At 42.3% G+C, this 27,394-nt stretch overlaps 3 protein-coding genes across 3 annotated transcripts in view; all 3 read left to right on the forward strand.

Annotated features, from left to right (window-relative positions):
* Positions 1-15,919, forward strand: part of LOC141050953 (gastrula zinc finger protein XlCGF66.1-like) — a 61,095-nt gene extending 45,176 nt beyond the window's left edge. The window contains exon 7 of the mRNA XM_073547678.1: positions 15,012-15,919. Within this exon, the coding sequence (XP_073403779.1) occupies positions 15,012-15,919 (908 nt within the window). The remainder of the gene's footprint in view (positions 1-15,011) is intronic.
* The window catches only part of LOC141050948 (uncharacterized), a 105,193-nt gene that overhangs the window by 26,369 nt on the left and 51,430 nt on the right, over positions 1-27,394 (forward strand). The gene's annotated exons all lie outside the window — the stretch shown is intronic.
* Positions 18,297-18,979, forward strand: LOC141051162 (uncharacterized; the record flags this gene model as incomplete). Its single annotated transcript, XM_073548027.1, has 1 exon — positions 18,297-18,979. A coding segment is annotated over one exon (609 nt), but the record flags the coding sequence as incomplete, so codon positions are not given.

The following is a 27,394-nucleotide window of genomic DNA, read 5'->3' on the forward strand; positions in this document are numbered from 1 at the left end:
ACAACTGGCTCAACAAACCTCTTCAACAAGGACTTATGGAACACATTATGGATCTTAAATGTGACAGGAAGAGCCAAACGAAAAGAGACCAGATTAATAATCTCCAAAATCTTGTAAGGTCCAATAAATCTAGGCTTAAACTTAGGAGAAGCCACCTTCATAGCAATATTTTTTGATGATAACCACACCATATCACCAATCTTAAACTGGGGACCAATGGTCATATGTCGATTGGAAAACCGCTGGGCCTTTTCCTGGAAGAGAGATAACTTATCCACCACTTGGTCCCAGATCTGGTGCATTCTCTCCACCACAGTGTCAACACCTGGGCAGGCAGAAGGCTCCACCTGCCCTGAAGAAAATCGAGGGTGAAAACCAAAGTTACAAAAAAAAGGTGACATCGAAGTGGCAGAACTAGCTCTATTATTTAAAGCAAATTCGGCCAAGGGCAAAAATGAAACCCAATCATCCTGATCAGCGGAAATAAAACATCTCAAATACGACTCCAAGGTCTGGTTTGTTCTCTCTGTCTGCCCATTGGTCTGAGGGTGAAAAGCAGAGGAGAAGGACAACTGAATTCCCAACTTGGAACAGAACGTCCTCCAAAATTTAGACACAAATTGAACTCCTCTGTCAGATACAATGTTCTCAGGAATCCCGTGCAAGCGAACCACCTGTTGCAAAAACAGAGGCACCAACTCAGAGGAAGATGGCAACTTAGGGAGTGGTACAAGATGAACCATCTTAGAGAACCTATCACAAATCACCCAAATAACAGTCATTCTTTGAGAGACCGGCATATCAGAGATGAAATCCATTGAAATATGGGTCCATGGCCTCCTGGGGACTGGCAAAGGCATCAACAACCCACTAGAGCGAGAACAAGATTTAGACCGGGAGCAAGTCCCACAGGACTGCACAAAATTCCTGACATCATGAGACAAGGTGGGCCACCAAAAAGAGCGACTCACCAGATCTCTAGTACCAAAAATACCTGGATGACCAGCCAATGCAGAGCAATGAACATCACTCTCTTCTTCCACTGGTCAGGAATATACAACTTTCCACTGGGGCAACGCTCAGGTTTGTCCTCCTGGAACTCTTGCAGAGCAAGTCACAAATCGGGCGAGATGGCAGAAAGAACTACCCCTTCGCCTAAGATGGTGGCAGGCTTGGTCACCACAGGAGAATCAGCAAAGAAACTCCTAGAGAGGGCGTCAGCCTTGACATTCTTAGTTCCAGGAAGGAAAGAGACCACAAAATCAAAACGTGTAAAAAACAAGGCCCACCTAGCCTGTCTAGGGTTCAAGCGTTTAGCCGACTCTAGGTAAATCAAATTTTTGTGGTCAGTGAGGACCACAACTTGATGTTTGGCTCCCTCCAACCAATGTCTCCACTCCTCAAATGCCCATTTCATAGCCAACAGTTCCCGATTCCCCACATCATAGTTACATTCAGATGAAGAGAACTTACGGGAAAAGAAAGCACAGGGATTCATTTTAGATGTTACCAGATCCTTTTGGGACAACACCGCTCCTGCACCAATCTCAGAAGCATCCACCTCTACCTGGAACGAGAGTGAGACATCAGGTTGCCGCAGAACCGGGGCGGAGGTAAATCTACGCTTCAGCTCCTGAAAGGAAGCAACCGCCTCCGGAGACCAATTCAACACATCCGCACCCTTCCTGGTCAGGTCAGTCAATGGTTTGGCAATACTAGAAAATTTTGCTATAAATTTCCGATAAAAATTAGCAAAACCCAAAAACTTCTGGAGGGCCTTCAAAGAAGTGGGCTGAACCCAATCATAAATGGCCTGTACCTTGGCCGGGTCCATTTCAATAGTTGACGGAGACAAAATAAATCCCAAAAAAGAAATTCTCTGTACTCCAAAAAGGCATTTTGATCCTTTGACATACAGAGAATTCTCTCTCAAGATCCGGAACACAGTCCGAATATGTTCCACATGAGAATCCCAATCCTTGGAGAAGATCAAAATATCATCCAGATAGATAATCAAAAATTTATCGACAAAGTCTCGGAAAATATCGTTCATGAAGCACTGGAAGACAGAAGGGGCATTAGTGAGCCCAAAAGGCATCACCAGGTACTCAAAATGTCCCTCCGGAGTATTAAACGCCGTCTTCCATTCATCCCCCTGCTTAATGCGGATAAGATTATACGCCCCCCTGAGGTCAAGCTTGGTAAACCAGCAAGCACCTTTAACTCTGGAGAATAGATCCGAAATCAGGGGTAACGGATACTGATATTTAATAGTAATTTTATTGAGGGCACGATAATCAATACAAGGCCTTAAAGAACCATCCTTCTTGGCCACAAAAAAAAACCCGGCACCTAAGGGTGAAGAGGATGGTCTAATATGACCCTTCTCCAACGCCTCCTTAATATAGGACCGCATAGCCTCGTGCTCGGGTACAGATAAATTGAAGAGCCGACCCTTAGGAAATTTACACCCCGGGTTTAGTTCAATTGCACAGTCATAACTCCTATGAGGAGGCAAGGACGCAGACTCATTCTCACTAAATACATCATAGAAGTCCGCCAAATAGTCAGGAACCTCATGCGACTGAGGAGAGGTGGAAAAACCCGGAGCCTCACTAAAGGTACACCGGCAACCCCAACTCACCACAGACACAGACTTCCAATCCAAAACTGGATTATGAATCTGCAACCAGGGAAACCCCAGAACAACAGCATCATGCAGACCATGCAACACCAAAAATCTGCAATTTTCTTGGTGGTCTGGGGCAACCCGCATGACCAACTGGGTCCAAAACTGAGGTTTATTTTTAGCCAGAGGGGTAGCATCAATCCCCCTCAAAGGGATAGGCGTCTGCAGAGGTGTCAACGGAAATCCACAACGTTTAGCAAAATCTAAGTCCATTAGGTTTAGCGCTGCTCCCGAATCCACAAAAGCCTTGGCGGAAAATGTGGACGGGAACAGATCAGAGTAATCGCCAAAAGAAACTTAGGCTGAACCCCACCAACAGAAAACGTGTGTGCAAAGCGTTTCTCACGTTTAGGACAAACAGAAATAACATGTGAGGCATCTCCACAGAAAAAACACAGCTTATTACGCCTTCTGAATTCCTGACGTTGCGCCTTAGACAAAACTCTATCACATTGCATAGGTTCAGACGTCTGTTCAACCGGTGGCAACACCTCTCGTGTAATCCTGCGTTCACATAAACGCCGATCAACCTGAATGGCTAAAGACATAGAATCGTCCAGACCAGAGGGAACAGGAAATCCCACCATAGTATCTTTTACGGCTTCTGACAAACCCTTCCAAAAGAGAGCAGCCAAGGCACTATCATTCCAGGTAGTAAGGACCGCCCACTTTCGGAACTTTTGACAGTACAACTCTGCAGATTCTCGACCCTGGTTCAATGCTAACAGGGTCTTTTCAGCCTGATCAATAGCATTAGGTTCGTCGTACAGCAACCCCAAGGCTTGAAAAAATGCGTTCACATTAGTCAGAATAGGGTCATCTGGATTCAAAGAAAACGCCCAATCCTGGGGATCGCCACGCAGCAAAGAGATGACAATTTTAACCTGCTGCGCGGGGCTCCCTGACGAGTTAGGCTTCAAAGCAAAAAATAATTTACAATTATTTTTGAAACTCAAAAATTTAGATCGATCCCCAAAAAATACATCAGGTGTGGGGATCTTTGGTTCAACAGCATGTGAACGAGCAAGATAGGCAGAAATTCCTCGCACTTCAGCAGCGAGCTGCTCCAGACGATCAGACACTTGCTTTATCTCCATTGAGAGAAAAAAAAAATTCCCCTTATGGCCTCAGAGATATAGAGGAAAGAATATACACACCTTTTTTTTTTTTTTTTTGTTCAAACACAATTCTTTCCTGCTATTGAGTACCCCAGGATCTGCGGTTAGGCGGGTGATTCTGTTATGATTGAGTCACCGTAGGAGGCAAAAACAGAAATGCTAGCTAGTCCTGAAAACCAGAGAAGTTGGCAACTATCAGATTGCAGACCCCTGAACCTATCAACACAACTAGCAGTAGCCGTGGGGGGTTCCTACGATGACCTAGACCCCTCGATCACAGCCGGAGAGATACATAGGCCTAAAGAAGGAAAGGGGAAATCTAACTGCCCCAGAGCAGACCCCAAAGCAATAGGCAGTCCCCCACATATAATGACGGTGAAGCAAGATGAAAACACTTACACAGACAGAAAGACAGGCTGAGCAAAGACGGGGCCCAAAAACTACCTAGATAGCAACGGATAGGAAGGCTGCTGTCTGCAATCTGCCAAAACCCTAACAGAGACAAAAGCCAACAAGCTGATATAAAAATGGCCCTGAAGCAACTAAGCTTCAAAAACTAAATCAGCACTCAGGTACTTTCAGAAGACAGCGCTCTAGGAACACTGCACACTCCAGCAGGGAGTGGCAGAATCCAAAAAGCAAGAAAAACAAAAACAAATCTTAGATGTAAAAAGGCAAAACAGAAAACTTAGCTTTAGGAGAGCAGGAATCAGACTGGTGTCCAAGAGTCCACAGAGAAATCACCCACAGGGCAGAAAGGGCGTAGGCTGCCTTAAATCCAGTCAGTGACTCCACTCAGCCAATCGTCTTCATTAGTCCCAGGTGCCTGATAATCAGGCTCACTACCTTCCTTCACTAGAATAGGGAGTTCACCAGGCCTCAGTGACGGAGGGGAAAATGAACTCACAACAATCAGCATAGCGTCCATGACAGAGTTCAGCTCTGTTATCCCTGTGGTCACACAGGTTATGCATACACAGGCTCTTCAGCCTCAGTTATCTCACCCACGTCAGGGTTTCCTCATGACTGCTTCACCTCATCATGCTGCAGATGTCCGTTCCCTCCAGGGAATCATCAGGCACATACAGCCATTACACACAGCCTTCATGTGCCGTCAGGAAAGGAGATACATCTCCCAGCGGGACCTTTCACAACGGACCAACCGGGTCCCAGCATTCACCCATGTGACCTACCCTGGCCACCTTATATGGTCCGTAGCCACGCCCACCGGGTCACATTGCTATGACCTCATCACAGGTCCTTGAACCATTCTCACACTCTTTACAATATTGTTCTTAATCACACCCCTGGGTGGATTTGTAGGTAACAAGTACGGCCTGTCTCCCCAGCTACCTGGAGACTTCTCCCGGACAGGTTGAAACAGCACCTCAGCAGTATCACTGCTGATCAACACAAACACAAGTCTCCATCTCAAGGCCACCCACCTTGAGATACACAACGGTCATTCAGTACTCTGCCATTCATCCTCTCTCCTAGGACATCCACACAGTGCCCCCTAGCAGACACAGTGGTCACTACACCACAGTGCCCTTTGAATACATATTTCTTCTATGGTCATCTTTCAATATAGGTATTGTTGTGATCAACCCTCACTTTTTTTTCTATCCTCTGAGATGGTTATTTATCAGTGCACTTCAATTTAGCAGGGTTATGTAAACTTGCAAAAATATAGAAATAGTTAGATCACCTGAGTAAGGGCTTCTCCACATTCCTACCCGCACGGAAAAAAAAGTTGTGCAGCCGGTCCAAGACAATCATGAAAGGGGTGTAGTCCAGCGGGAGACAAAATCTTCCATTAAAAAGCAATATTTATTAATCATGCCATGATTAAGATGTTTGTCAAAACACGTTGGTTAACGCTGTAATGTGCGAGTTGTTGTCTCACTTTTGTGGTACATCAACATATTACTTTTTACCTATGGATTAATAAATATTGCTTTTTAATGGAAGATTTTGTCTCCTGCTGGACTACACCCCTTTCTTGATTGTCTTGGACAGGTTATGTAAACTGGTTCATTAACATTTCTCCTTTTATGTGGTCTCCAGTTGTTTATATTAATTGCATGTTACATACGCTCTTTGTTTTATTGTCAATTTTTTTCTTCACTATTATGTGGGGACTCTTTCATACAGTGCCTGTTTTTTTGCCATTCACTTTGTAATAAAGGCATTTTATACTATCTATATGCAGTATTTAGTCAGCCACCAATTGTGCAAGTTCTCCCACTTAAAAAGATGAGAGAGGCCTGTAATTGACAACATAGGTAGACCACAACTATGAGAGTCAAAATGAGAAAACAAATCCAGAAAATCACTCTTGTCTGACTAGGCAAGATTTATTTTTCAAATTATGGTTGAAAATAACTATTTGGTCACCTAAAAACATGCAAGATTTCTAGCTCTCACAGAACTGTAACTTCTTCTTTAAGAGGCTCCTCTGTCCTCCACTCATTACCTGTAGTAATGGCACCTGTTTGAACTTGTTATCTGTATAAAAGACACCTGCCTACAACCTCAAACAGTCACACTCTAAACTCCACTATGGTGAAGACCTAAGAGCTGTCGAGGACACCAGAAACAAAATTGTAGCCCTGCACCAGGCTGGGAAGACTCAATCTGCAATAGGCACGCAGCTTGATGTGATGAAATCAACTGTGGGAGCAGTGATAAGAAAATGAAAGACATACAAGGCCACTGATAATCTCCCTCAATCTGGTGCTTCACACAAGATCTCACCAAGTGGGGTCAAAATGATCACAAGAATGGTCAGCAAAAATTCCAGAACCACACAGAGGGGACCTAGTGATTGACCTGCATTAGCTGGGACCATCGTAACAAAGGCTTCCACACTACACCACCAGGGACTCAGATCCTGTAGTGCAAAACGTGTCCCCCTGCTTAAGCCATTACATGTCCAGGCCCTTCTGAAGTTTGCTAGAGAGCATTTGGATTATCCAGAAGAGTATTGGGAGAATGTCATATGGTCTAATGAAGCCAAAGTAGAACTGTTTGGTAGAAACAAAGCTTGTCGTGTTTGGAGGAGACCAAATGCTGAGTTGCACTCAAAGAACACCATACCTACTGTGAAGCATGGGGGTGGCAACATCATGCTTTGGTGCTGTTTCTCTGCAAAGGGACCAGTACGACTGATACATATACATGAAAGAATGAATGGGGCCATGTATCCTGAGATTTTGCGTGCAAACCTCTTTCCATCAGCAAGGGCATTAAAGATGAAACGTGGATGGGTCTTTCAGCATGATAATGATCCCAAGCACACCACCAGAGCAATAAAGGAGTGGGTTCGTTAGAAGCATATGAAGGTCCTAGAGTGGCCAAGCCAGTCTCCAGATCTCAACCCCATAGAAAACCTTTGGAGGGATTTGAAAATCCATGTTGCCCAGTGGCAGGCCCAAAATATCCCTGCTCTAGAGGAGATCTGCATGGAAGAATGGGCCAACATGCCACCAACAGTGTGTGCCAACCTTGTGAAGGCTTACAGAAAACGTTTGACCTCTGTCATTGCTAACAAAGGATTTATAACAAAATATAGAGATGAACGTTTGTTAATGACCAAATACTTATTTTCCGCCATAATTTGCAAAATAGATCTTGCCAAATCAGACAAGGTGATTTTCTGGATTTGATTTCTCATTTAGACTCTCATAGTTGTGGTCTAACTACGATATCAATTACAGGCCTCTCTCATCTTTTTAAGTGGGAGAACTTGCACAATTCGTGGCTGACTAAATACTTTTTTCCCCACTGTATGTGTCCCATGACCTATTTTAGTTGGCTATCCGTGTTGAGTGTTTTTTTCGGTTCTCTCAAGTATTGGTATGGCAGTGATTGCACTTCGCCCCACGTAACCCGGCCTGTATGAATGCCGGATCACGGATGGCGCCACAATTCTGCTCTGCTTAGTGTTGAGACAGGACACAGCTGGATTGAGGGACAGTATTAGATTCAGTGCACACCCTGCAAAAAAGCCTCTGTGTGTACTCTGCACCCGTGTCTGTGGGAGTAGTGTGCCCAACCAATTTTTTCTACTCTGAACCCGTCTGTGGGAGTTGTGTGCTTTTAAGCCACTTTTTTTCTCCTACACCCGTGTGTGGGGGAGTACTGTGCATATACATATTTTTTTTTATAATCTGCAACCGTGTCTGGGAGTAATATGCGTTAGAAGAAATTTTTCTACTCTGCAATGGTGTCTTTGGGAATACTGTGTGTAAAAACAAATTATCCTACTCTGCACTTGTCTGTGGGAGTAGTGTGTGTAAAAAAAAAAAAAAAAAAAAATTCTCCCACGCATATGTGGGAGTACTCTGAAAAACGCCTTGTTGGGGGCTACTCTGCAAAACACTCTTGTTGTTTTAGTTTTTTTCATTTTATTTTGGGGAGGTTCCAAAACATTGTGAATGACAAATACGCATAGAATGAACAAACTGTGGGGTAGTCTAACAATGGCTGGGTGCTGCTGGTATACTTCTTTGTTCAGCCAAAGGAACGGACAGGTCCTGTGGGATCCACGTCTGGTTAATTTTTATGAATGTGAGCTTGACTTGTTGGCTGTGGACAGGCAGATGTGCCTGTCTGTGATCACACCCCCTGCCTAGCTAAACACACGTTCCGACAGTACACTGCACCTCCAAGGCATTAAGGACAAGCCCAGGCCATGTGTCCAATTTGGAGGCCGAGAAGTTAAATGGAGCAGACCCATCGCTCAGTATGTGGTTGGAGACATGTGGACATGTACTCTTCCACCATGTTGTTGAAACTGTCATGCTCCTGGATTCGATCCCTTGGGCTTGTGTTATGTGGTTGGCTTCTCTTTCTGCTGAGCCACAGGAGACACATCTTTTTTCTGGGTGTTTGGTTTTTGTTTTCAGGCTGCATTTTGTCTAGCTTGGCACAGGTGTTTTTCATTTGTCCGCCGATCACCTTTAGGGTGCAATTTTATATTCTGTCCCCCAAGGGGCGTTTCCTGTTTGTGATAGATTCATTTAGATGTTCTGACATTCTATTGTTTGAAGCTAGTCTGTGAGCTTTGAGCTAAGGATTTTCGCCTTGTTGTATCCTTGCTATATTTTACACCTGTCTTTTGTTTATCTTTAGTAAGTAAGCTGGGTATTTGTTAAGGCTATGTGCACACGTAGATTTAGGTCCTGCGGCTTTTTCCGCGCGGATATGGAAAAATCAGCAGGTAAATTCTCAGGTCAAAAGACCTGCGGTTTAGCCCTGCGGTTTCACACCTCTACAATGGAGAAGGTGTGAAACCGCAGCGGAATCCGCACAAAGAATTGACATGCTGCGGATTTGAACCCGCAGCAAATCCGCGTGGAAAAATCCACAGCATGTACACAGTGGTTTTCAGTTTACCATTGAAAACAATGGTACTGTACAACGCACCTAAATCTGCTGCGGGCCCGCAGAGCCTGAAATGCTGCGGATTCGCAGCAGAATCCGCACCGTGTGCACACAGCCTAACAGTAATTGCTTTATTATTTGTTTGGTATTTTGTTATTTATGTTATTCACTCTGAGATCCTTCCTTTGTTCATCACACATATCCTCTTGTAGCTAAGTTACACTCTACTCTGCCCTCCAATTCTTTAGGAGGAACATGAAGCAACTCATTGGATGTTTAGGCAGGTTAGGTCTGAGTTGCCATCTCCTAGTTCTGTGGGTAGGGCTATCTCTGTACCCACAGACAACACTAGCGACTGTGGTGTCAAAATAAATAGTTTGTACAGGAACTGACAGGCATAACCGAAACGCTGCTCCTGCTGATACGGACCATATCAGATGTTGGTGCTGGATGTTGCGGCGTTCTGAGGAAGGTTTTCCACATTTCGGCCATGCTAACCCTCCCTTCCGAATTGGTGTCGGTGCCCCAGCTGCGTAGGTGACTTCCCCCTCTGCCTTGTGCTTCCTCTGAGCCCCCGCTGTCAGGTGAGGACGCCATCAGTAATGTGTCTACCAGCGTGCTCTTGTATTCCTGAATTTTCTGATCATCCTCCAATGTCGGAAATAAGGACGGCACATTGTGCAGGTAGTGGGGATCCAGCAGGACGGTGGCCACCTAGTAATCAGCACTTGTAACAATCCAGGCAACTCAGTGGTCATTGCAAAGGCACTGTAAACTGTATTGGCTCATGTGTGCCAGGCTGCCCAGAGGCAACAACTAGCTGTCCTCGGTGGGAGTTGTATCGGCTGGCTCCCCTATATCCCACCAGCCACGCTCCAGTGATGCCCGTCAGCTGTTTTGAGTGCCACCCTGCTGTGAACACTGTTCTTTCTGCTCATCCTTAAAAAATGTCCCCTGACTGGACAGTTGTATAGCTGGCTGCTGTTTGTACAGAAAACCATCCTAGGAGCCATGTGTGGATGACTGGCCTGATAATGGTGTGAATGGTCCCTGTTCCTTCTCCTTTTCCTGTGCCAGAAGGGGAAAGTAGAGGTATTCTCAACAAACCGCATGGAAGAATCTCATGATGACAAGAGTGACTTTCTTGAATGAAACCAGGAACAGAATGAAAATTCTGTTTATCGCATGGAGGGAAGCCAGACACAGGTTTATATAATGGAAGGCTGTGGTTCCAATAAGCAGCCCAGCTAATAGAACTCTAAACCCTATCCATGCCACAAGAAACTTGTTAACTAATGAATGGCCTTGTAGATTTAAAGAGGACCTGTGTACAGCTAATTATTGCTTTCTTCTTATCTCCAATGTATTACAAGTCCCAGCAGCATGCTGCGCATTCATTACAGTACCCCACCTTCTACGAAGGGCCTTGTGACCAGGTTTATCCAGATATGCTATATTGAAAGCAAAATTATAAATCTACCAACTTTAACTTCAGATGTGGTTACTCATTTTTTCTCCTCCAGACCATACCCTTTCAGTGCACCAGGCACTGGAGAGAGTGATGGACTAGACGAGAGTCGTCAATTCTAGCAACCTGAAATTCTAAATTGCCATTTACCATCACTGGAGATGTAGGTACAGACGATGCCATATTCTTTGAGCAATGACCTACGAAAAACTTTGTGGACTTTAAGTGCTAGTGGCAACTTAATGCAAATGCCAATGAATTAATGACGGCAGATATCTTATATGGACCAATGAACCTGGGACCAAGTTTCGATGAAGGAACCTTCAACTTAATATTCCTAATGGTCAACCACACATAGTCATTCACACAAAGGTCTGGACCTGGCATACATTAATCATCCATGTGTTTGTATTTATCTCCCATCATCTTCAAGATGTTTTGTACACCTTTCCACATGGAACAGAATGACAAAGAAAAACGTTCCTCCCCAGGAGCCCCCGAAGCCTCCTCCCTTCTGAATGTACAGAAATGGTGGTGAAATCCGTATGCACCAAGGAGTAAAGTAACAAAATGCACCATTTTGCTAAACCTATCCACCACCACTAAAATCAGTGTTTTTTTTACTTGCAGATGGTGGAAGATTGGTAATTAAAACCATGGATAGATGAGTCCATGGTCTATTAGGTATAACTAAAAGTAGGAGAGACCCGAACAGATGAGTATGCGGAGTCTTAGAACACTCACAAGTATTACAGGTAGACACAAAATCAACAACATCCGGAACCAAATAATTTCTTTGAAGGACAGGAAGCAGGAGCGTCCCCCTGAGCGTTCAATACCTCACCCTAAAGATTGGAACATATGGCAGAAATAACCACTCCTTCTTGAAGAATAGGAAGAGTCCTCAGTACTACCTCCCCCAGGGAAACTACAGGACAAAACATCAGCCTGGATGTTTTTAACTCCAGTACAATACATGACATGGAAAGTAAACCTCGTAAAGTATGATGACCTTCTATTTTGTCTCAGAGTGAGACGTTTCACGGATTCTAAATACAACATATTTTTATGCTTTTTTGGTCGGTGACCGTTTCTTAGACAAGAATGCACATGGGCTCCATTTCCCAAGATGATCTTGATATGTGTGATAAGACGGCCCAAATCTCCACCTTCGCAATAAACTGCTGTGAAACATCAGGCTGAAATAGTGCTGGAGCTGAGGAGAAACTTTTTTTTTAGAGAATTAAATGCCTGACTGGAAGGCTCAGACCAATTGGAGAAATCTGTGCTCTTTTTGTCATGTGCATGAGTAGTTTGAAGATAGACAAGAAGTTCTGGATAAACTTCACATAACAATTAGCAAGGCCCAGAAAGCATTGTAGGGCTTTAAGATTTTCTGGAATGTTCCATTGCAATACTGCGTGAACTTTCTCAGAATAAAACAAGAAAGGCGAAGCCTGGAATTGCACCACATGAACGGCAAGCACACTTTTCCCATTCTTAGCATACAATTTATTATCTCGCAATATCTGTAGAACCTATCTGACGTGTCCCTGATGTGTACATTAAAATGTCGCCAAGGTATACCACCACAAGTTTGCCCACCATATGATAGAAGATATCATTTGATAAAACGTTGAAAACCGACGAGGGCATTAGTCAGACCAAATGGCATGACAATGTTTTTGAAATGCCCTTCAGGGATGTTGAATACAATTTTCCACTCATTTTCTTCCCTGATTTTAAATAGAATATAGCCCTCCCCCTCCTATGGTCCAACTCGGAGAACCATTTGTTTAATTGTTTAATGTTTTTAAATATTATAGCAGTTTTGCCTTGAGTAATGAGCAAAAATCCAAGTGGCAAGATGTGGAAAGCTCATTAAGACTTAATCAAAAGCAAGTTACAGTTGTAATTGACACAAAAGGAGGCTCTACAAAGTACTGACTTTAGAGGGGTGAATAGTTACAGTTGTGGCCAAAAGTATTGACACCCCTGCAATTCTGTCAGATAATAATCAGTTTCTTCCTGAAAATGATTCCAAACACATTCTTTGGTATTATTATCTTCATTTAATTTGTCTTAAATGAAAAAAAACACAAAAAGAATTGTCCTAAAGCCAAATTGGATATAATTCCACACCAAACATAAAAAGAGGGTGGACAAAAGTATTGGCACTGTTCGAAAAATCATGTGATGTTTCTCTAATTTGTGTAATTAACAGCACCTGTAACTTACCTGTGGCACCTAACAGGTGTTGGCAATAACTAAATCACACTTGCAGCCAGTTGACATGGATTAAAGTTGACTCAACCTCTGTCCTGTGTCCTTGTGTGTACCACATTGAGCATGGAGAAAAGAAAGAAGACCAAAGAACTGTCTGAGGACTTGAGAAACCAAATTGTGAGGAAGCATGAGCAATCTCAAGGCTGCAAGTCCATCTCCAAAGACCTGAATGTTCCTGTGTCTACCGTGCGCAGTGTCATCAAGAAGTTTAAAGCCCATGGCACTGTGGCTAACCTCCCTAGATGTGGACGGAAAAGAAAAATTGACAAGAGATTTCAACGCAAGATTGTGCGGATGTTGGCTAAAGAACCTCGACTAACATCTGAACAAGTTCAAGCTGCTCTGCAGTCCGAGGGTACAACAGTGTCAACCCGTACTATCCGTCGGTGTATGAATGAAAAGGAACTGTATGGTAGGAGACCCAGGAAGACGCCACTTCTTACCCAGAGACATAAAAAAGCCAGGCTGGAGTTTGTCAAAACTTACCTGAAAAAGCCTAAAACGTTTTGGAAGAATGTTCTCTGGTCAGATGAGACAAAAGTAGAGCTTTTTGGGCAAAGGCATCAACATAGAGGTTACAGGAGAAAAAAAGAGGCATTCAAAGAAAAGAACATGGTCCCTACAGTCAAACATGGTGGAGGTTCCCTGATGTTTTGGGGTTGCATTGCTGCCTCTGGCACTGGACTGCTTGACCGTGTGCATGGCATTATGAAGTCTGAAGACTACCAACAAATTTTGCAGCATAATGTAGGGCCCAGTGTGAGAAAGCTGGGTCTCCCTCAGAGGTCATGGGTCTTCCAGCAGGACAATGACCCAAAACACACTTCAAAAAGCATTAGCAAATGGTTTGAGAGAAAGCACTGGAGACTTCTAAGGTGGCCAGCAATGAGTTCAGACCTGAATCCCATAGAACACCTGTGGAGAGATTTAAAAATGGCAGTTTGGAGAAGGCACCCTTCAAATATCAGGGACCTGAAGCAGTTTGCCAAAGAAGAATGGTCTAAAATTCCAGCAGAGCATTGTAAGAAACTCATTGATGGTTACCGGAAGCGGTTGGTCGCAGTTATTTTGGCTAAAGGTTGTGCAACCAAGTATTAGGCTGAGGGTGCCAATACTTTTGTCTGGCCCATTTTTAGAGTTTTGTGTGAAATGATCAATGTTTTGCTTTTTGCTTCATTCTCTTTTGTTTTTTCATTGAAGACAAATTAAATGAAGATAATACCAAAGAATTTGTGTTTGCAATCATTTTCAGGAAGAAACTGAGTATTATCTGACAGAATTGCAGGGGTGTCAATACTTTTGGCCACAACTGTATATACACCAAAGTTTTCAGTTATTTTTTCCTACTTGTTGTTTGCTAGGCATGTTCTTTACATGAAGGGATGCAGACCATAAAAAAAACTGTGAAACTCCAGGCTGTGAGGCACCAAAGCACAAAAATGCAAAGGGAGGTGAATATTTTCACAAGCCACTGTATACAGTTGTTCTCAAAAGTTTACATACCCCAACAGAATTTTGCTTTCTTGGCCTTTTTTCAGAGAATATGAATAATACCAAAACTTTTTCTCCACTCATGGTTAGTGGTTGGGTGAAGCCATTTAATGTCAAACTGCTATTTCTCTTTTTAAATCATAATGACAATCCAAACCATCCAAATGACCCTGATCAAAAGTTTACATACCCCATTTCTTAATACCATGTATTGCCCCCTATAACATCAATGACAGCTTGAAGTCTTTTGTGGTAGTTGTGGGTGTGGTTCTTTATTTTCTTAGATGGTAAAGCTGCCCACTCTTCTTGGCAAAAAGCCTCCAGTCCCTGTAAATTCCTGGACTGTCTAGCATGAACTGCGCCCTTGAGATCTCCTCAGAGTGACTCAATAATATTGAGGTCAGGAGACTGAGATGGCCACTCCATAACCTTCTGTTTGTTCTTGTCTTAGGGTGTCTATAATTGAGTTGTATTACAGTTTGAATGGAAATACTATAAAATATAAGATATAAATATATAATGCCAGTGCAATGTTACTGAAAAATAATAAAATCATTTTTATTCTTGGCAGATGATTGTACCAAGAGCTCCGATGGATGTCCGATATTTTTAGATTTTCCAGCAAATAATCTTGGTATCACACCAAGAACTTGTGAAGAACATGTTATTATACTAGATACATCTCAAGACCTTCTCAGTAAAAATCTGTCATCTGATCCTTTTCAGCAGGACTTTTTTTCTGCTTCATCAAAGACAAATATGAAAAACAAAAGTCACAGAAGGGCTGTTGAACACGAAATAGATCACAGAAGGAGGAAGCCATTTTCATGTTCAGAATGTGAGAAATGTTTCAATACTAAATCAAGGCTTGTAATACATCAGAGAATTCACACAGGGGAGAAGCCATTTTCATGTTCAGAATGTGGGAAATGTTTTAGTCGAAAAGCTAGTCTTGTAGTACATCAGAGAAGTCACACAGGGGTTAAGCCTTTTTTATGTTCAGAATGTGGGAAATGTTATTATTCAAGCTATTCTCTTTTTAAGCATCAGAGTATTCACAGAGGTGATAAGACATTTTCTTGCTCAGAATGTGAGAAATGTTTTACCCAAAAAGCACTTCTTAATAGACATCAGAGAATTCACACAGGAGAGAAGCCTTTATCATGTTCAGAATGTGGGAAATGTTTTAACCAAAAAGCACATCTTATTACACATCAGAAAATTCACACAGGAGAGAAGCCTTTTTCATGTTCAGAATGTAGCAAATGTTTTACAGATAAAACAAGTCTTGTTTCACACCAGATAAGTCACCCAGGCAACAAGGCATTTTCATGCTCCGAGTGTGGGAAATCTTTAGAAAAAAACCCACTTTTAATCAGGCATCAGAGAATTCACACGGGGCAGAAGCCATATTCATGTTCAGAATGTGGGAAATATTTTAACCAAAAACATAATCTTGTTAGACATCAGAGAATTTAGAATCAGAGATATTTAGCTTGCAAAATATCAGAATGGGAGAAAGGATCTCCTGAAGCATTTGTGATCGTAATGGGGGACTTTAACAAAGGAAAACTCAACCTGGATCTCCCCAAATTTACTCAACATATAAACTGCTTCACGAGAGAGAACAATACGCTTGATCACTGCTATACTGTCTTAAAAGGGGCCTACAGGGCAGAGAGGAGAGCAGCAGTGGGCTTTTCAGATCATTGTCTAATTCATTTAATTCCAGCCTACAGGCAAAGGTTGAAAACATCCAAACCTACAGTTTATACAAAGAAGACATGGTCTGAGGAGGCAAAATTGCAACTGCAAGCATGCTTTGAATGCACGGACTGGGAGGTATTCCAGGAAACATGCTCGGGTCTGGATGAATGGGTTGATGCAGTGTCCTCATATATCCGTTTTTGTGAAGACACGTTTATTCCATCCAAATCTGTCCACTTTCGGGGAAACAACAAGCCGTGGTTTACAAATAAAGTCAGGTTGATCCGTAAGAGAAAAGAGGAGGCTTATAAAGCAGGCGATATTACTGAATTCAAGAAACTTAGGAACTCGCTATCTAAAGAGATCAAGTTAGCCAAACACGAGTATGCAAAGATTCTGGAGGAAAGGTTCTCATCAAAAGATACTAGATCTGCATGGAGAGGATTAAGAGAGGTCACCAATTATAAAAGCCACCCCACTATAGTGAACCCCAGCAGAAGTCTGGCAGCAGAGTTAAATGAATTCTACTGCAGATTTGAGGCAAGCTCTACACACAGTGGCTATTCATCTCTAAGCTCCTCAGTCTGTTCATATAAAGATCATTCATTGTGCAACACCCAAGTAGTGATCTCCGAGGCAGAGGTGATACGCATCCTGAAGGGACTTAAGGTCAAAAAGGCACCTGGCCCTGATGGTGTATCTCCAATGTGTCTGAAAGTATGTGCTACCCAGCTTGCCCCTATACTGACAAATATATACAATGTGTCACTGAAAGAGTGCGTTGTACCTCAGTGTTGGAAAAATTCTACAATTATCCCTGTCCCCAAGAAAGTGGGATCCTCTGAGTTGAACGACTATAGACCAGTAGCACTCACATCTGTAGCTATGAAAGTCTTCGAAAGAATTATGATGTCCCACCTGATAAAATTCGCGCAGAAGCTATGGGACCCGCTTCAGTTTGCCTATAAGGAGAATCGTTCAGCAAACGACACTGTCAATCTGGCACTGAAGTACATTTTGGATCATACAGATGAACGGCACTCATATGTCCGGATTCTTTTCATGGACTTTAGCTCAGCGTTCAAGACCATTGATCCGAATTTACTTCATAAGAAAATGGTAGCTCTTGGAGTCCCTCTCAACTTATGCTTGTGGATTTATAACTTCCTGACAGCCAGGATACAGAGTGTAAAAGTTGGACCATTCACTTCGGACACCTTGGTCACAAACATCGGGGCACCTCAGGGGTGTGTTTTGTCCCCGTTACTGTTTTCTCTCTATACGAATGATTGCATCTCTTCAGCAGACTCAGTAAAAATCTTGAAATTTGCCGATGATATGACACTGATTGGTCTCATCAGGGGAAATGCTGAAGACTTGTATCGGAGTGAGGTGGAAAGAATATGTGACTGGTGTAAAGCCAATAATCTTGTACTCAACACTAAAAAAACTGCTGAGATGGTTGTGGATTTTAGGAAAGATCAACATGAGATACTTCCAATCTACATCCATGACGAAGTGGTTCTTAGGGTCACAGAGACCAAATTCCTTGGTGTTATCATCTCTCATGATCTTAAATGGGGGAAAAACGTGGATGCTGTTATAAGAAAAGCACAACAGAGGATGTTCTTCCTGCGTCAGCTGAAAAGATATGGTTTGTCTAAGAATCTGCTGATCTTATTCTTTAATGCTGTCATCAGATCTGTGATTTGTTCCTCTCTGATAGTCTGGTATGGGGGAGCCACTGCGCATGACAAACTCCGCTTACAAAGGACTTTCAGAACAGCAGAGAGAATTATAGGCTCCCCCTGCCTAAAATCCAGGATCTTTATGATAAGAGTATTCGATCCCACGCATTGAAAATTTCATCCGATCCCTCTCACCCGGGACACTCCTCATTCCAACTACTCCCTTCAGGACGTCGCTTCAGAGTCCCAAAATGCAGTACCAACCGCCATATGAACAGCTTCTATCCACTCTCTGTTCAACAATTAAATCGTCATGTGTAGACTATATACTGTATCTGTCTTGTTAGATGTTACTTGTTGTATCTGTTGTTATATATTATGTTGCCTCTTTGCCACAAAGAATTCCTTGTATATATGTAATATGTACTTGGCGATAATAAATTTGATTGATTGATTGATTGAGAATTCACACAGGTGAGAAGCCTTTTTCATGTTCAGAATGTGGGAAAACATTTTTAAAAAAATTAGTTTTGATTAGGCATCAGAGAACTCACACAGGGCAGAAGCAACATACATGTTCAGAATGTGGGAAATGTTTTAACCATGAAGCACGTCTTTATAGACATAAGAGAATTCATCCAGGAGAGAAGTCTTTTTCGTGTTCAGAATGTGGGAAATGTTATAATCATGAAGCACTTCTTAATAGACATCAGAAAATTCACACAGGCGAGAAGCCATTTTCATGTTCAGAATGTGGGAAATGTTATAACCAAAAAGCACTTCTTAATAGACATCAGAGAACTCACACAGGGGAGAAGCCATTTTCATGTTCAGAATGTGGGAAATGTTTTATAGATAAATCAAGTCTTGTTAAACATCAGATAAGTCACACAGACAACAAGGCATTTTTATGCTCCGAATGTGGGAAACTTTTTAAACGAAAATCCGTTTTAATTAGGCATCAGAGAATTCACACAGGTCAGAAACCATTTTCATGTTCAGAATGTGGGAAAAGTTTCAATACTATTTCACATCTTGTTACACATCATAAAACACACACGAAAAAGTAGCCATTTTGTTTGTTTTATTGGCAAAATGTAAAAGAAAAACTACAAGTCACATTAAAATATCCAAAAGAAAAAAAGCACTTTAGAGCAGTAAATGATTATTAAAAATGTACACAATTATTTTGACAATTTTTTATTGGAAACTAATTAGTATTCAACTAATACTGTTATATGTGAACAATGTGTACATTTCTATAACTGCAGCTTAAAATGTTTGTCCAATGGCGATTTTTCACATCCTATTTGATATTGACAAATTGCTGCTACACATGAGCTACTAAGGTAATTATCCAATGCCCAGCTTGTCTCATTAAATTAATAGGGTGACCTTATCATTTGATGTGACCAGGTGCGTTCATAGCAATTATGTGGTCCCAAATCAAGTCTGAATTGGAAACCCTTTGAAACTACTCACCCCCAAACAAAATTAACTAGCATAGTCAAATCTTGACGTGTACTTATGGAATTGTGGGAGAGCTGGTATTTAAATATAAATAGTGAATGACATATATCTAGTACATAGTATAGTTGAGAGATGATTCAGAATGTAAATGCGATTCTTCACCCTGCGAGCAGATAGGACAGGTACTAAGTTTAATTGACGCCCATTATATAACATCATTATATAAGATGGCCCAAACCCTATTCCGTTTGTGCATTTTATACTTGCTTTACCTGCCTAAGAATATTATATGAAGGGAGCCTTATGGTAAAAGGGTTGTCCTCTACTCAAACAACGCCTCCTGAATAACGGTGTTCCCCCAAGTAAAACAACAGCAACTATACTCCCCTCCAGTGTGGTTGTTGTTCCAGCGGTGTCGACACTGGCTCTCCCAACGCTTATGTTGCAGTGTTATGTCTCATGATCGTTGAAGAGAAAGGCTGATTTGTGGAAATTAAAAGCATAATACGATATGAAGGTCACTAGTTCGTTAGAGATGGTCCCTATCCCCAATCCATGGCGGCCTTCTCTGTCCACCACTGATGATTTGAAGACAATGTGCAAGGATATGGCAATCCCTTTGGTTTTATTTAAAGCGTGTGTAGAAAAGTGGGTAAGGGGGACAGGAATTTTGGGTGTGATGTTTTAGGAAAGTGTCTCTTTGAGGCATATCACATCGGCTTGTAAAGGTCAGTAGTAATGAAAGGCCTTGGTTATTGTGTGATAAAAATGGTTATAGGCATGGTGTAGATGTAAAGACCCCATAAGTGGTCTATATTTAGGACCGGGAGACCAGTTGTCAAAATAAAAGGTGATTTATTTATTTTTTTGTTTATTCAGGCTAGTTAGTGGGTTGAGGGTTGGCATAGTTGGAACATTTGGTTGAGGGAAAGAAACTTGAATGGAATAAGGGGAACAAGGGAGGGGAGGAGGGTGCGACAGATGGTGTAGATGGCTGAGCATAATATGTTGAGCAGCATTGTGTAGCAACACTGAAGAGACGTGGGGATGTAAGGGACAACGCATTTGTAATTTAGAAACTATAGCGAGGCTTAGTGAGGCTTGAGATGGGCCAGGTTGGCTCAAAAGGCGATAGGCCAGCCATCACATGTAGAATAAAGGAGATTGGCTTGTGTGAATAGATAACAATTATTGGTTAGGCGAGCTGAATGAAAGAAAACACTCTGATGCCAGAGGATGCGGCTATCAGTTGAGGATATGGAAAAGGGTTTAACTAGACAAGGTTGTCAGGGTTATTAGGGATATAACCCAACCTTTGTTTCCACTTTCAGTTACAGTTAGGAACCCGCAGTTCTCTGGCGCCCACTTTACCCCCAAGTCAGTCAGGAAACTGCACCTAAGATAAATGGTCGCCGGAAAGGCTGCCTTGTCACGTACTGGCTATCAGGCACTCTGCAGTGAGGGCTGTATGTATATCACTAATCCCAGGCCGGAAATACACACATAAACCTCCGTTCTGTCACTGCCAGGGTTCTCCAATACCAACAGGACGCTATGCTGTCACCAGTTCCTCATTTGATACTAAAGCCTATATCGGGTCAGGAACCAACCCACAGGGTGGCGTGATTTGGCACGGAGTATGTGTCGGTTCAATCATAGAGCAAAAAGAATGAAACTAGTAAATTTATAAGTTTACTCCAGAAAATATAGGCAGTGTTTACAAAAATACAAAAGATATTACAAAAGGAGACAAAATACAGTATGTACAGACAGTTACAAATAAAAGGGATTAAAATAAGAAATTTACTCATGTCCCAGGTAGGACGTGTCAATAAAGGGGAGGAGGGCCTTCCCAAGGAAAATGGTTCATTAGCACAGCGTCTTAGCTGGCTCTCCTGGCATCTGACACCTACCCAATTGAGCATCTTACTTTTATGCTTTTGCCCAGAACCAAGGGACTCCTCTCTTGCTGACCTAACTTGGTGGGCTGTGTTAAAGGATGTACACCCCTTTTGAAAAGTTACTAAAACTCCTACCTTTTTATAACTTTGGATGGGCGGCTCACAGGGTGATGACAGGGTCATTACCTTTTCCCCTGCACGTGACCATTGTTTTGAGACCAAATATGGCATGCCTGCGTGTTACTGGGGGGCAGAAACTGTTTTCACGGATTCTGATGGCCGCGCCAGTTGCCGTGTGTAACCCTAATTATACCATGTCTGAATATACATTTTTCCTGTCTCCATGATTATTGTGTTATTAAATACGACCTGGAATAGACAAAGGAAATCTTGGCTGGAAAAGAAAAACTCACTTAACTGGTCATATGCAATAAAAGTGACCAGCTGCTGAGGGAAGGGGAGAGAATGGATAGAATTTCACAGAGCAGAGAGGGGGGCTGCAGCTGAGAGGGGGAATGCTTGTGAAACTTGCTCTTTACAAACCAGTGGGGGGAAAGGCAGTAATTCATCTCTGGATGTGTACCTGGGATATCATGAAATAACTCATATTTTCCTGAAAAAGGTATTAAGAACTTGTGAGCCTATCAGATATAAACATTGGTGAGGGGGTACAATTCATCAGTAGGTTACACACAGTAGATTACACAAGAAGGAAGACACACAGCAAGTCAGCAGGATTCAGAAACAACATGGCTGATGTGATAACCTATGGTGAGCTGCAACATGTGCTACATGTTCACAGATCGACCAGAAGAAAAATCCAACTTCAACTGCCAGAAGTGTAGACTACTGGCCCTTTTAGAAGAAAAGGTGTGGGGTCTGGAAGAAGGAATTGCAATTTTGAAACTCATCAAAAAAAATGAAGACTTCCTAGACAGAACAGAGGCATCGCTACTGCTCACAGAGGGGGAAGAAAGTGTCAGAGAACCTCCAAAAGCAGACAAGTGGAAGCATGTGACCAAAAGAAGCAAGAAGACCATGGAGACATCACCAACCACACAACTGAGATACCGATACCAAGGCTTTGTGGAGGATGAAGATGGCACACCGAAGGATGAGGCAGTTCCAGCAAGCAAAGAAGAAAAGGGCACAAAGCAACACACAGACGTGACAACAAAAAGTACAGCTAAGAAGCGAAGAAGAGTGGTAGTGGTGGGAGACTCTATGCTGCCTCCCAGGTGCGAAGATCAAGGATGTGACCGATAGGATACCAAAGCTCATCAGTTCCAAGGACGTCCACCCATTTCTTCTGATACATGTTGGACCAATGACATGGCAAGGAAGGAGCTACTGGCAATTTGCAAAGACTTTGAAGAGTTGGGGAAGAAAGTAAAGGAACTGGATGCACAGGTAGCTTTTTCTTCTATCCTTCCAGTAGACTGGCACGGCACCAGGAGATGGAACAGGATCCTTGATGCGAACTGCCTAAGACGATGGTGCAGTCAACAAGGATTGGGATTCCTGGACCACGATGTGAGTTACCTGTATGAAGGACTCGTCGCCAGAGACTGACTACACCTCAACAAACCTGGGAAACACATTTGCCAGAAGACTCGCTACGCTAATCAGGAGGGTATTATTCTAGAAGAAGAGGAGATGGGAAGAAATATATTAGACTCAAACATGAAGCCAGAAAATATACTGATGAAGGACATAAGGTGTGGCAAAGAAGACCCAAGACAACATACTCAGAAGGGAGGTAAGAAAATTTCTAAAACAATTCACAGGAAGGAGATTGGAACAAAGCAAAATTCTCTAAACTGCATCCTCGCAAACGCCAGGAGCCTGACAAACAAGATGGAAGAACTAGAAGCAGAAATATCTACAGGTAATTAGAACATAGTGGGAATAACAGAGACATGGTTAGATGAAAGCTATGACTGGGCAGTTAACTTACAAGGTTACAGTCTGTTTAGAAAGGATTGTAAAAATTGGAGAGGAGGAGGGGTTTGTCTTTATGTAAAGTATTGTCTAAAGTCCACTTTAAGAGAGGATATTAGCAAAGGAAATGAGGATGTTGAGTCCATATGGGTCAAAATACATGGAGGGAAAAATAGTAACAAAATTCTCATTGGGGCTGTTACAAACCCCCAAATATAACAGAAATCATGGAAAGTCTACTACCAAGGCAGACAGATGAAGCTGCAACCCATGAGGTCCTTGTTATGGGGGACTTTAACTTCCTGGATATTAACTGGGAAACAGAGACCTGCAAAACCCCTAAAGGCAACCGATTTCTGCTAATAACCAAGAAAAATTCTTTCACAATTGGTGCAGAATCCAACCAGAGGAGCATCACTTTTAGACCTAATACTCTCTAATAGACCTGACAGAATAACAAATCTGCAGGTCGTCAAGCATCAAGGAAATAGCAACCACAATACTGTACATTTTCACTTGTCTTTCGCTAGGTGGACATGTCAGGGAGTCACAAAAACACTGAACTTTAGGACGACAAAGTTTGACCAGCTTAGAGATGCCATTAATCTGGTTGAATGGGACAATGTTCTCAGAAATAAGAGTACAGATAAATGGGAAATGTTTAGGAACATCCTAAATAGGCACTGTAAGTGGTTTATACCTTGTGGGAATAAAAGGACAAGAAATAGGAAAAACCCAATGTGGTTAAACAAAGAAGTAAGAGGGGCAATTAACAGTAAAAAGAAAGCATTTAAACCACTAAAGCAGAATGGCACCGCTGAAGCTCTAAAAAACTATAAGGAGAAAAATCCTTTATCTAAAAAACTAATTAAAGCTGCCTAAAAGGAAACAGAGAAGCACATTGCTAAGGAGAGTAAAATTAATCCCAAACTGTACTTCAACTATATCAATAGTAACAGAATCATAAGGGAAAATGTAGGCCTGTTAAATTGTGAGGACAGAATGGTTGTAGATGACGAGGAAAATGCTAACATATTAAACACCTACTTCTCCACGGTATTCACGGTGGAAAATGAAATGCTAAGTGAAATGCCGAGAGACAAAGAAAACCCTATATAAAGTGTCACCAATCTAACCCAAGAAGAGATGCGAAAACGGCTAAATAAGATTAAAATATATAAATATCCGGGTCCGGATGGCATACACCCACAAGTACTAAGTAATATAATTAACAAACCATTTGTCATGGTCCAGTCCGGAGTTTATTTTCTTCTGTCTTCACTCTGGACTGGTCATGCAGGGGTTAATCTCAGCCTTGTTCTGGAGCTAGCTGAGCTATTTCTTGTCACAGCCTGCTCACCAGTGTTAGTGATAGCTCAAGCTTCCAGTTTAGAGCCTCTGACCCTTGTACCTTGGTGATCCTCCTGCCTTTGCCTTGTATCCACATGTATGACCCGGACTGATCTCTGACCCCTTCTCTTGGCATTCATCTCTGCTGCTACGTTCCATCTCTGGCATTTGACTCTCCGGCTTGTACCCTGACCATGTATTTCGCCTCACGTTTTTGGACCCCGTGCTCATGGTTTGGCTTTCTGACCCTCGGCTTGGTATTTTGACTATGTGTATTGCTGCTGCTTCTGGTATGTCTGCTCCTGACATGTCTGCTTTCTGACTCGGTTCGTCTGACCATTCTCTCTCGTTATCTGTGACACCTGTGCGGTTGCTCATTGTTGCTACCTGTACTGTGTAACCTCTCTTCCCTCACCAGCTCTCCCTGGTGGAGGTTTCACTACACCATTATTTCTTATATTTAGGAACTCTATAGCGATGGGGTCTGTTCCACTGGACTGGCGTATAGGAAATGTGCTACCAATATTCAAAAGTGAACCTGGCAATTATAGGCCAGTAAGTCTAACCTCTATTGTTGATAAAATATTTCAAGGGTTTCTGAGGGAGGTTATTCTCGATTATCTCAATGAGAATAACTGTTTAACTCCATATTAGCATGGGTTATTGAGGAATCGCTCCTGTCAAACCAATCTAATCAGTTTTTATGAAGAGGTGAGTTATAGACTGGACTAAGGTGAGTCATTGGACATGGCATATCTTGATTTTTCCAAAGCGTCTGATACCGTGCCACATGAGGTTGGTACACAAAATGAGAATGCTGGGTCGGGGGAAAATATGTGTAAATGGGTAAACTGGCTTAGTGATAGAAAGCAAAGGGTGGTTATAAATGGTATATTCTCTAACTGGGTCGCTGTAACCAGTGGGGTACTGCAGGGGTTGGCGTTGAGACCTATTCTCTTCAACATATTTATTAATGATCAGGTAGAAGGTTTACCCAGTAAAATATCGAAATTTGCAGATGATACAAAACTATGTAAAGTGGCCAATACAAGATACTATTCGGCTACAGATGGATCTGGATAAGCTGGAAACTAGGGCCGAAAGGTGTCAGATGGAGTTTAGCAATGATAAATGTAATGTTATACACATGGGAAGAAGGAGACAATTTCACCATTATACACTGAACGGGAAACCACTGGGTAAATCTGACATGGAGAAGGACATGGGGATCCTAGTTAATGATAAACTTATCTGGAGCAGCCAGTGCCAGACAGCGGCTGCCAAGGCAAACAGGATCATGTGGGGGTAGCTGTGGTGCTGTTGGGGAGAAGTTTCAGGAAAGGGGGGATTGTGCTTGCTCAACTGGACAATGCGTACCCCTCTTCCACACCCTGTCACTGAGGGATAATTACTTATACTAGCTCTATACACTGCATATTGTTCAGGAGTCCCTGCCACTGCCTTTCTGGCGTCTTGAGGCAGTGCGGGGGGCACAGGTTCCTTGACATGTCGTGGAATCCACATCCATTCACCTCTGTCTCCAGCTGCTCTTTCCTTTTTGTTTTTGTATTTAACTAGGATGAGATCAGGCTCAGTCTCCCTGCAGAAGGGATAGGACAGGATCCGTCTCCAGGTGCTGGACACTCAGCAGCAAAGGTACTTCCCAGTTCCAGTCAGTAACTGGATCTTGAAGTCAATCTGGCATGCTTTTCTGCTGGATTTTTGGCTGAGTAGAGTTGCAGAAGGGTCCACGGAGTCAGATGTCTGTAGGCAAGATTTGTGGCACTTCTAGGAGCAAAAAATTGCTTGTAAAAGGGATCATATATGGAAGATGAGCTCACACACAGCTTCCCTGCTTGGTGTCTAGGCCACACCACCAGTTTTTGGAGATTTTAGCTGCTAAAGGCAAGAAGAGGGGATTTGGGTTCAGCCCAGAGGGCTGGAAGGGAATGACCCAAAGGGGATAAAGGCTAGTGTGAAGCACTGTGGTCTCTCTGTTATGCACGCAATCCACTTCAATAGTGGGGTCACGTCGAGTAATGTGCTGTGAAGGACCTAGGAGCCTGATCGCCTCCATGCCACACCACATTGATGCAGTAATCGATGCCAAAGGAGCCCCGACCAAGTATTGAGTGCATTTATTGAACATACGATTCAGTAGGCCAACATTTTGAATTTTAAAATCATTTTTTTTCAAGCTGGTGTTATAAAGTATTCTAATTTACTGAGACAATGACTTTTGGGTTTTCATTGGCTGTAAGCCATAATCATCATTAACAGAAATATACACTTGAAATAGATCACTCTGTAATGACTCTATATAATGAGTTTCATTTTTTTGTATTGAAAAACTAAAATAAATTAACTTTTTGATATTTCAATTTTGTGAGATGCATGTGTATTTTGCTTTTCCCCTGCTCCTCTGCCCTGCTAATCAGTATTTAAATCATATCCAGTGTGTTTATGTTTGTGATTTTTAATATCCTTTTAATCAATTATATCTCACATGGAATAAGTCTGTATTTGTATTTTTTACTTGCTATGATATTTTATTTATTTTATATGAGGATATCTTGTAGAAATGCGTTTTCATGTTAGTGTCCAGCAGTTAGGTTTTATTATTCTTCATTCTTTTATATTAGATGGCATCTTCCTTCTTGTTTTCCAGGTAGGTTATATTCACTTCTCAACATTGTAATTGCAATACGAAGAGGAACAAGTCGTAAGGTTATGCAAATTGTCACTAAGATCTGAAAATAATCAAATTTTCAAGCACCTGTTAAGTAATCTATGTTAGCACTAGAGATGGGCGAACCCGAACAGTAATGTTCAGGGTCCGTGCCGAAGATCTACTGCTTGGGCAAGGACTTCACCAGGAAGTCTGTTTTACTGTTCGG

This window comes from Dendrobates tinctorius, unplaced genomic scaffold (genome assembly GCF_039654945.1).
Source record: "Dendrobates tinctorius isolate UK_male_01 unplaced genomic scaffold, ASM3965494v1 ptg000155l, whole genome shotgun sequence".
In the NCBI taxonomy this organism is placed as follows: domain Eukaryota; kingdom Metazoa; phylum Chordata; class Amphibia; order Anura; family Dendrobatidae; genus Dendrobates; species Dendrobates tinctorius.